Source organism: Psittacula echo (genome assembly GCF_963264785.1).
Source record: "Psittacula echo genome assembly, chromosome: 4".
NCBI lineage: Eukaryota > Metazoa > Chordata > Aves > Psittaciformes > Psittacidae > Psittacula > Psittacula echo.
In genome coordinates, this window is record NC_137738.1 from 20929823 (window position 1) to 20940394 (window position 10572).

At 50.9% G+C, this 10572-nt stretch overlaps 2 protein-coding genes across 6 annotated transcripts in view; one reads left to right on the top strand and one right to left on the bottom strand.

The window, feature by feature from the left end:
• XPO5 (exportin 5) overlaps positions 1-5928 on the top strand; it is a 31954-nt gene extending 26026 nt beyond the window's left edge. For all 4 annotated transcript variants that reach the window (XM_080615189.1, XM_080615190.1, XM_080615191.1 and 1 more), the window contains 6 exons: positions 798-860; positions 1301-1383; positions 2075-2182; positions 2361-2498; positions 2666-2830; positions 4205-5928. In XM_080615189.1, the coding sequence (XP_080471315.1) occupies positions 798-860; positions 1301-1383; positions 2075-2182; positions 2361-2498; positions 2666-2830; positions 4205-4345 (698 nt within the window). In that variant the 3' untranslated portion in view covers positions 4346-5928. The remainder of the gene's footprint in view (positions 1-797; positions 861-1300; positions 1384-2074; positions 2183-2360; positions 2499-2665; positions 2831-4204) is intronic.
• A 1259-nt stretch (positions 5929-7187) lies between these two features.
• Positions 7188-10564, bottom strand: POLR1C (RNA polymerase I and III subunit C). Of its 2 annotated transcripts, none has more exons than XM_080617070.1 (9): positions 10464-10564; positions 10300-10371; positions 10114-10221; positions 9389-9521; positions 9174-9293; positions 8821-8973; positions 8497-8646; positions 7838-7954; positions 7188-7501 (listed from the first exon to the last, which is right to left on the bottom strand). In XM_080617070.1, the coding sequence occupies exons 1-9, from the start codon at positions 10530-10532 to the stop codon at positions 7383-7385; spliced, it is 1041 nt and encodes a 346-aa protein (XP_080473196.1). In that variant the 5' UTR covers positions 10533-10564; the 3' UTR covers positions 7188-7382. The 2 variants fall into 2 exon arrangements, with proteins under 2 accessions (XP_080473196.1, XP_080473195.1); XM_080617069.1 differs by having other exon boundaries at positions 9982-10221.
• Between the last annotated feature and the right edge of the window lie 8 nt (positions 10565-10572).

A 10572-nucleotide genomic window follows, 5' to 3' on the forward strand; every position in this document is an offset into this window, starting at 1 on the left:
GGACAACAGGAATTTCCAATGTGCAGTAAAACTTAACTATAATGGTCAGTACTATTTAACATAATCCTTAGAAGCCAGGTGTGAGGCAGTTAACCCTGCCAAAATCTTAGCTAAAACCTAGTAAGAAATCAGCTAAAAACCTTGAAGAGAGTTTCTTCCTTCTGTTTTCTCAGCGTTTAGGGCTCCATTGTTCTGGCATTGCCCCTGTAGGAGTCCAGTCCTCCTTTGGAATCTGGGTTCTCCCCTTCTGTGCACTGAAGTCCAATATGGGACATCAGTCTGTGGACAACCTGAGTGTAGAGCAGTTTGGTTGCTGGCCACTGCCAGACAGAAGGGAAAATTCCCCCTGCTGAAGCAGTCTCCCTTCTCTGCGTTCCATTTCTCCATCATGTTTTTACCAGTGTGGTTTTGAGCAGAGAGGCTGGGAATCTCTGCATAGAGATTACAGCTCCTCAGCTTTATCTCTCCTTTCTTGATTGGCCTTGTTGCCTTAAGATGGTGATGATCTCAGGTTTAGGCTTCAAAAGGTTTTGCATGTTTCTGGTTCTCAGCAGTTTGGAGCAGCTCCAGTGCAGGAAGTGCCACTGTGGGAGGATGCTGTGGGTGGGATGTTCGAGCCTTACAAGCAGTGCAGTATTTGGCTTTTAAACTGGCCTTTCAGATTCTTCAGGTGCTGTGTAAGAGCTGAGGGAGCTTGGAGCAGCTATGAGCCCATCGCACTCTTAGGATAATCTTTTGCATGTTCTGAAGTAGGCTCTTCTGTTTCCTGCTTCTCTGACCTGCAACTGTTTTTGCAGCTGTTTGCTGTGTTTCTAAGAAAGGTGTTGAGCATAACACCACAGTTGCTGTAGATGGAGATGGTGAGTAAATGCCTACTTTGTCTTTCCCACCCGTGGCGTATACAAGCCTTTTCCCATTTCCTCAAGCATTTCTTGAGGGCAGGGCTGTCCTTTTGCTGGAAGTTCTGGGTGAGGGGTATGGGTTTGGTAACCTTCAGCTCTGTCCTGCCCAGTGTGTCTGGGGCCACATTAAAACCTGGTCTAACCTAGGAACAAATGTGCTGTGGAGTTCACAGGTAGCATGTTGGGGCAGCTAATTCTTAAGGTACCAAGAAAAGGGGGATATGAACAGCCTTCCCAAGAGCTGGAGGTAGCTAGCTGGGTGCCCTTCCTGACCCACAAAGGGTGGGTGCTTTCTGCTTGGACAGGGATGTTCTGGGGAGCTGTTCTCACGGTGCCCCCACGTCTTTCTCAGTCCTGGGAGGCCACGCTCACAGTGTTGCCTTTGCTCTGCTCTGCAGATGATGAGGCCATGGCCACGGAGGTGACTCCCCCCGCCAGCGCAGAGCTCACCGAGCTTGGGAAGTGTCTGATGACACAAGAGGTAAGAGAGCAGGCTCTGATTTCCCCCACCCTTTCTCTGTGCTCTGTGTCGCGCTTGCCTGTGGTTCAGCCAGATGCTGCTACAGATTGCTGGGCTGCCGGAGCATTCCCCAGTGTGAGAATCTTCTCTTGGGAACATACCTGGGTTTTCTAAGGGCCTTGTTAATGGTTGTAGAAGCCACAAAGCAAACAGTGGTTGGGATCCAGCTACAGTGTTTTGCCCTTCTGCGGGGGAGGCCTTGGGCATGCAGCCCCCAGGGCTCTGCCTCCCTCCTGTGCTCCAGCCTTCACAAGGAAGAACTTTATCTAGTGGCTGTCTTTTTCTGTAAAAACCTGTCAGAGCTGGCCCAAGAGCCACAGTGTTAACACAACCCACTGTGCCGGTACCCTCATCCCAGTACCTCTGTCCTCTGCTCTGGATGCCTCAGAAGGTTTTGTGGTGACTTGAGAGCAGCAGCTGATGAGTGCTCCAGGACCTTTCCAGGGCTTGACCTTGGTTCCTTATGGCTGTGGTGCTCAATGGGTGCCTTTGAGCACCTTCAGCTGGAGCAGCAGCATGCAGGATTCTCAGAAGGTAGCCCTGAGGAGCTCCTGCAGAGTCCCTGGATTGCTTCTTGGCTCTCTTCAGGTTTGAACCCTGGAGGTGGGAAATAGTTCCTCTGACTGGTTTCCCTCTCCTGACTCCTTTTCAGGATGTTTGCACAGCACTGCTGATCACTGCCTACACATCCCTGTCCTGGAAAGACACCTTGTCCTGCCAAAGAACCACAACACAGCTTTGCTGGCCGCTGCTCAAACAGGTACCTCTGGCAGGAAGGAGGGGTTAGTTCTGGCAGGGTTGGGAGAGGAAGCTCCTGAATGTGGTGCCAAGCCTGGCTGCTTCACGCCTGGGCACTTCCTTCGGGCAGATAGAGGTGCTGCAGAAAGGCAAACATGTATCAGTATCCTGCTCCCATGCTGACAGTGCCTTTTCCCCAGGTGCTTCAAGGAAACCTTCTGCCCGATGCCGTGTCCTGGTTCTTCGCAAGTGTGCTGAAAGGCTTACAGACACACGGACAGCACAATGGCTGCATGGCAGCTCTTGTCCACCTGGCTTTCCAAATCTACGAGGCCTTGGTGAGAAATGCTGCTCTTTATCCAGATGCCAGGTTGGCTGGAGAGTGGTGGAAAATTAATCCCATGCCTGCTCGGGGAGGGCAGAGGAGTTATTGTCCCCCCAAGGAGGGCAGGGCTGTTTCTCTAGAACTCTAACAGAACTGTGTTAACCATACTTCTCCCTGCAGCGCCCTCGCTACACTGAGCTGAAGGCAGTGATGGAGCAGATCCCGGACATCCAGAGGGACTCTTTGGAGCAGTTTGATTCAAAGCTTCTCAACCCAACACTGCAGAAGGTGGCAGACAAGCGCAGGAAGGATCATTTCAAGCGCCTCATCACAGGTTGCATTGGGGTAGGTGATATCCTGGAGGAAAATGAACCTGTTTCATTTCACACCTGTATGCTGCAGAGTGATGGGGTGGCCAGCCTGCTTATCTGCCTCTCCCCAGCCTCCTCCCTTCCCAGCTAGGAGGCTGTTGTAGCATGTTCTCAGTGTTTGTTGCCTCTCTCTTTAACTTGGAGGTACAGCAGGGATGGCAGTACAGGCTGAGCAGCCCCTCCAGCAATGACTTCTCACTGAGAGGCAGGGGATACCTTGGAAAAGGGTGCCTGGGAAAACAGGGTGTTAAAATCATAGAATCATAGAATAGTTAGGGTTGGAAAGGACCTTAAGACCATCTAGTTCCAACCCCCCTACCATGGGCAGGGACACCTCACACTAAACCATGTCACCCAAGGCCTCATCCAACCTGGCCTTGAACACCACCAAGGATGGAGCATTCACAACTTCCCTGGGCAACCCATTCCAGTGCCTCACCACCCTCACAGTAAAGAATTTCTTTCTTATATCCAATCTAAACTTCCCCTGTTTAAGTTTGAACCCGTTACCCCTTGTCCTGTCACTACAGTCCCTGATGAAGAGTCCCTCCCCAGCATCCTTGTAGGCCCCCTTCAGATACTGGAAGGCTGCTATGAGGTCTCCATGCAGCCTTCTCTTCTCCAGGCTGAACAGCTCCAACTTTCTCAGCCTGTCTTCATACGGGAGGTGCTCCAGTCCCCTCATCATCCTCATGGCCCTCCTCTGGACTTGTTCCAACAGTTCCAAGTCCTTTTTATGCTGAGGACACCAGAACTGCTCACAATACTCCAAGTGAGGTCTCACGAGAGCAGAGTAGAGGGGCAGGATCACCTCCTTTGACCTGCTGGTCACGCTCCTTTTGATGCAGCCCAGGATACAGTTGGCTTTCTGGGCTGCGAGCACACACTGAAGCCGGCTCATGTTCATTTTCTCATCGATCAACACCCCCAAGTCCTTCTCTGCAGGGCTGCTCTGAATCTCTCCTTTGCCCAACCTGTAGCTGTGCCTGGGATTGCTCTGAGCCAGGTGTAGGACCTTGCACTTGGCATGGTTAAACTTCATAAGGTTGGCATCACCCCACCTCACAAGCATCTTTGAATGAAGCTGCTAGGTGGGTGCTGGGCTCTTTTGAGGATGATAGTGTCTGAGCCTGGTGGCACTGCATTAGCAGCTGGTGAGCTGGTGGTTACCTCAGTGTCCCAACACTTGGGAAGGACCAGGCCCAAGAGTCCTCAAAATGTGTACATGGAGTCTGGGCCTAGGGACTGCTCAGAATCTGGGGTCTGCCTCTGATCTGCAAGCAGGCTGCCCCTGAGCTGAGTGGGGGAATGAAGGGAGTGATGACTGATGTCTGTCTGTCCTTTGCAGAAGCCCCTTGGGGAGCAGTTCCGCAAGGAGGTTCATATTCGGAACCTCCCATCTCTCTTCAAAAAAGTCAAGCCATCACTGGAGCCGGATGTGCTAGAAAATGAGGATGGAGAGAGCCTCACTGCACTCTTTGAGTCTTGAGCTTGGGATGCTGCAACTGTCTTCTCTCCTACCTTATATTTTGTCTCTCCTCTTAGTAAGCACATTAGATTCTTCTCGTCATCGCCTCCACAAGCATTCATCTGAATAAAGCCCCTTATGGGTCCTGTCCCATTCTCTTCCTTACACTGGGATGGGGCCTGTGGTGGCATATGAACCAGTCTATTAAGCTTTCCCTGCTTCCTTCCCCTCCATTGACTGAGCATCTTTAGGCCTCTGCTTCTCTGCAAGGTGGGAGCTGAGCCTGTGGACTCCATTAGGTAAAACCTGGTCATCCTGTAGACTTAGGTGACTTTTGCTCCACCTCTTCATCCCTTGGGGTTTAGGATTTATGCAAAGGGCAGAGTAGTGCACTGTGTGGAAAGGGGTTACCCTTCTCTTCCTCTGGGCGCTAGCAGCCAGGCTTTGTAGGGAGGCATCAGACACTCCTGTCTTGCCTGTCAGCACTTGTCCCCAGTGGACTGGTGTTCTGATGGATCCGTTTCCCTCCAGGACGCCGAGCCTTGGGCTGAGGGCTGTGTGCCAGGAAGCCTAGCAGTGCTCTAGGATCTCCCTTGAGATCAGCCTTTCTAAGGTGCAGTTGCTCTCTAGAAAGAGGCAGACGTTGTCATACATATATATATATATATATACATACATACGTGTATATATATGATCATAGAGCTTGTTCTACCCAGAGCCAAACCAAAGGCTTTTCCTTTGTGGTAGCCTTTCTTGGACATCTCTCAGGGGGAGGAGGACAGTTTGGTTTTTTTTAATTGTCTTTTCTTTTTACCATGCCCTGTAGACTAGAACATGGCCAGTGCAGGGTACACAATATCTGGACCAATATCTGAAGCACCTGCAAACCAAAAGGGATCTCCTTACCCTGTTGCTGTGGAGGTGACAGTAGCCTGTGTTTTTACCCAGTCTGGTACTTCTTGGAGAGTTGTACGGTGGGGCTGGCGGGGTGGGTATATACTGCAGTTTACAGGGGGGAGTCAGGTCAGAAACTGGGTTTTAGATGAGGTGGGACTCTATCAAGCCCCTCCAGTCTGCAAAGCTGGTGGTTCTTGACATGGCACATGATTCACTCGACCTGTCCTAGTGTTAGCACAGGAGCTGGGAGGGTCTGTCCACAGCTATCTGGCAGTTTGCCAGCCAGGAGACAGAACAAGTGATAAACTGTGGAGGGCAGTTAAGGTGGCATCTCCACTTGGCCAGACTGGATAGAAGACCTGGGGTTGGGAGGGATGGGAGTACAGAAAGGAAGAGTAGGCCTTGGGAATCCACTCACCTTCCTGCCCTTCCTGTGCCACCAGCACCCTCCACTTTCCTCCTTGCCTCAAATGTTTTTAACCTCTGAGCTAACATGGCTCCTGGCTTTAGCAAAGGCTGGGTGTATTTATTGTGTTGTGATATTTTTAACATTCTGTGACTTCATGCTAGACACAAGGGGGTTTTTTTAAATGGTTTTTAGAACCTTTTTTGTAGGAATGTTTAAATCCGAAGCTGTCTCTGAACTGGTTGTGTTACACCTCTGAATGTCAGTAAAGCTATTCCAGTTTCATACACACGGTGTCACGTTTCATTTTTATCCTTCTATCTATTTTGGTAAGATCTGAGACTTTCTCTGCCCAGACTGCCTTCCTAAGGGTTGTTCAGCACTTCTTATTCCAGCTACCAAAAAGGGAGCACCTTTGCTGGTAATCAACATACATTAGCAAGGAGAGGATGAACCACTCCAGACTAGTAACACCTGCCCGGATGTTTATAGTGTAAGTAACTATATTCCAGTGAACCAGGTAGAGAAAAAGTACAATTTGCTACCCTAAATTCTAGTGTTGTGAGAACTGATTTAAGCAACTGGGACACACCAGTACTCCCACCCCTTCTCTGAAGTTCCAGACCCTTCATCTGCTTGTTCAGAGCAACTTTCACAAGCCAAGACCTACCCAGTGCTCACAAACAATAGTGCTCACCACTGAGATTAGCGTGTAAGTTCTCCCAGGCTTCCCTGGGTGGAGCCAGGCCTTTGACTGTCACTTGCCCTCCACCATCCAGTTCTGCTTCAAGGTCAGCCCAGTGTTCATTCAGTTACTGGAAGAGAGAACAGAGTTGTCTAGCATCCAGAGAAGTGCTTGAGATATTTAAGAAGGGGCAATCAGTCCTTACAGAGCATGGTTTTAAACCCCACCTTTGCACAGGGAAGCCCAGTACTGCATCAGAGAATCATAGGCTGCAAAGGAATGTTAAAGCCCACCTAATCCACACACCTTCCACCCTGCTGTGGGCAGGGATATCTTTCACAAGGTCTGGTTGGTCAAAGCCCGGTCCAACACTTCCAGGAATGGGGCATCCACAGCTTCTGCGGGCAACCTGTTCCAACATTTTGCCACCACCCTCCCTGTAAAAAATGTCTTGTGTACAATCTCAGTCTACCCTCTTCTAAGTTTAAAAATGTTGTCACTTGTCCTGTCACTACAGGTCCTGGTAAGAAGTCTTCCTCCATGGCCCCTTGATATACTGAAAAGCCACAGTAAGGCCTCCCTGGACAGTCTCCCCAACTCTTTCTTCACAGGAGAGGTGGCCCAGCCCTCTTGACAATACAGCCTTTTATCTACCACATTAACTACCCCAGAGATGGTTTCAGACACCCGCAACAGTCCTGCACTGATACTGATGTGTTAAATCTCACTGACCTGGTGAGAAGTCCTTTACTACATTGCCATGTCAGTCCTCTTCATGTACTGCATACAATCTAACATAAATACTTGCTATTCATCTTTAGACCTGCAGCCGCTTTCTTTTCTGTGTATTAGTCTCAATTATGAACAGCACAGGAGACAGCTGTAAAGAAAAGCCTTTATTTTAGTGCATCTCCTCACTGAGGCTCATTACTAACAGCAAATTCAAAGAAGTGGTCCTAGGACTCTTAACAAGCCCATTTTGCACCTCTTGCCATTGCAAAAGGGATCACCCCTGCAGGCAGGTGGCAGAAGCCCAGAACAACAGTGCAGGGATACGCTTCCCAGCCTGCTCACTCCATAGGTACTGAGTCCAGCTCATTCAGGAAGCGCTGACACTTTCCCATCAGGATCTTGATGGCTTCACTCACCAGCACATCTGGAGGCAAGATACCCGTCGACTCTACTGAAACTGCACAGAGACACAAGTCAGCACAGCCACTAGGCAGCTTCAGCCTATACCTGGCTCCAGCATTTCTGTCCCTCATCTTCCCCTACACCACACTTCCAACAAGCCACATCGTCACAGACAGAGGAGAGGTTACACTTGCAGGCAGGAAGCACACACGTTAAATCCCAAAGCAACACCAAACTGCAACCTCAGTAGCTACTCGGTGGAATATGAATGTACGAATGCTGATGATATGGCGGGTGAGGGGAAGGCAGAGCCCCAGCTATACGTGCTGGCAGTCTCTGCTTGGACAAAACACAGCAGGGCTCTCTGTTCTGTGGAACACGAGGCACTCACAGATGTAATGATTCCGTACTCTTGCCAGGCGCACAAGGTCTTTCAGACTCTCATGTCGGAAAACTTCTCTGCTGAATGTGTCCAGCCGTGCATTGGCTACTCTTGCCACCTTTTTTCCTACAGGGGAAAAGATGAAACGAGATGGGTGCCTGCAGCAGATGAGCTCCTTGTGGACACAGCAGGCGCTTACCCCTCAAACATTCACTCCCCATCAGCAAAGGCAGTGAAGCCACCACTATAAAGAATTAGCACATCCCCAAAAGGAAAACTTCAACCTGACAAAACTCATCTCTTAAACAGTTCCAACCCAAACACAAAGCTTGTATGTACCCTACCCCTGAGCAGCACACAAGATGTCTTTTCCACACTCAGCTGCTGGAAAGAGCAAACTACCCAGGCTTATAAACAGCACTAGAAGCTGCAGAGCTCTGAGGACAGGCACCCAATGCCTTAGCATTTCAGGGAGATCCCAGTTTGTGACCCAACACATCCGCATGTGACAACTACTAATCCATAAAACCAGGTTCAGAATAGCACAAATGGTTGCTGATCAGCAAGTCAACATTACGACGTGGTTTTGTCTCTACAAGGTTTGACTCTGGTCTGTATTCGGTCTGTGCTAAAGCTTGTACAAGGCACTCAGAGCAGGAAGAAAATACCCTTGATATTCTGGATCTCAATGACTCCAGGGGAAAAGCACTTCTGCAACATCTCAGCTGCCTCATCCTCAATGGGCTGCAGGAGCGTAATGTCAGGAAGCAGTCGATAACTAGCTGTGGCCACAGGAGAAAACTTGGCATGATCTTTACCTGCAAGAAGAGTTAAGAGTCAAAGATGGAAGGCAGGCCTCAGGGGAGTACAAGGATGCCAGGGCCTAAGTTCATGGGGGAAAGCCAGTTCTCCACCCTTCCCCTTCACACAGCTGTGCCCTAGTCCAAGCACTCACATTTGTCCTCCCACTTGCCCCAGGACCCAGGACTAACCTATACCCTTGACACAGTGCATAAGCACATCTATTTCCTGGCCAGGTCGCAACAGTGCAATGAGGATGTCATCATGAACAGGTCGGAAGTCAGCATCTGGAAAGAGGTCTGTCTGATTCCCCAAGGGCACCCATGTCATATGTTTACTGTACACTGCAAAGAGAAGCCACAGCATCAGCCAGTGCTGTCTCAAAACAGATCACTGACCTGGACAGGACTGGAGATGGCAAAAAGTTTAGCAAAATGAGGATATCAGATCTCTCAGCTCACAGGGCTGAGAAAACAGACCAATTCCTGTGTCCCAAGACCAAAAAAGGAAGAAAAAAAAGCATCTATTTTAGGAGAGATCTCACCTTTGTGATTGAAATATAATTCATTAGGATCAGATGATTCCTTGGCTGCCTGAGAGTTTCGGCTACATTTTATTTTCAGCTGGAACTGCAGAGTATCAATTTCTGTGCCTTCCTCATCTCCTGCGAAGGGGAGAACAGCATGAGCCTCTATGGAATCACACTTTTATTCAGTTTACATGACCCTCCAATGTTTCTGTTTGATCCAAGACTCTCACCTTGGTTTCTATATTCGAAGAGTCGTGGGTCTGCTCGTATAGGGATGAGGCCCAAGCGATGAGCCAGAATTTCATCCTGCACAATGGATGTGTTGTTGTACACAAAGACTTTCTCTACAGCCATTGTTGGCACCTCAGGAAGACAGGAGATGAAGTCAACATGACAGTTGAATTACACACCAACACAGCAGCAAGCCAGAGTGTCCCTTGTCTCCCATAAATAACTGCCCTGCAGACTATTTTCAGTGGCATTTCTGCCAAAGCAGGCTGCCCAATACCCTTACAGCCATTTCCCTGGCAGTGTTCAAGGCCAGGTTGGATAGGGCTTTGAGCAACCTGGTCTAACGGAAAGTGCCCTGCCTGTGGCACGGGGATGTGCACTGTATGAGTTTTAAGGTCCCTTCCAACCCAAACCGTCCTGTGGCCATTCTATGATTCCTTCGGTTGGTTTTCTTTAAACAGATGATCACAAGGGGTGAAGGGCAGATTGATGCACAGACACTACCAACAGCGCCCTTAGAAGCAACAAGCGCTACTGCTCATGCTGCTGAAGCTCTAACTCTCTAGACTCCTGACACGCGTGCAGAACAAACCTGTGCTTCCCTTCCAATCCCAGAAGCTGCCCGCAAGGGCTGACATAAGGCAGGGCCTTCTCCGCTCCCCATCACGCAAGCGTTCCCCCCACAGCTCCCAGGCCGGCATCCCCAGCCGGGCCGCAGCGGTACCTCGGCGAGCAGGATGCGGCGGAAGGCGTTGGCGATGGCGGCGTCGATGCCCACCATGTCGAACTCCAGCGCGTCCCCCTCCTCGCGGATCACGTCCACTCGGAACGCCTGCAGGGGCAGGGCGCGGAGGGTCACCCCGGGCACCTCGGAGGCACCCCCCGCCCCATCACCACCACGGGCACCCACCTCCTCGAAGCGCCGCTGGTCCCACGCGTCATCGTAGCCGGAGTAGTTGCCGGGGAAGTCGGTGGTGTGGACCTGCGAGGAGGCAGACAGGCGGGGCCGTGAGGGGGGCCGGGGACCCCGCCCCGCCCCACCCCGCCCCACCCTGCCCCGAACCAGCGGCTCACGTTGCGGACGCCAAACTCGCCCAGCACCACGCGGTCCCGCATCTCCTCCGTGCGCCGCTTGGCCTCCATGGCCGCCGCCGACGCCAGAGCGGGGCGGAGGGGGCGGTGC

Excerpts from the sequence above, each read along its gene's own strand:
- POLR1C (XM_080617069.1), bottom strand. The coding sequence starts at position 10,532 with ATGGAGGCCAAGCGGCGCACGGAGGAGATGCGGGACCGCGTGGTGCTG. Across the intron at positions 9,522-9,981 it reads GGATTGGAAGGGAAGCACAG|GTGCCAACAATGGCTGTAGA; the intron begins GTTTGTTCTGCA and ends TGTCTTCCTGAG. Across the intron at positions 7,955-8,496 it reads TGAGATCCAGAATATCAAGG|GAAAAAAGGTGGCAAGAGTA; the intron begins GTATTTTCTTCC and ends TTTCCCCTGTAG.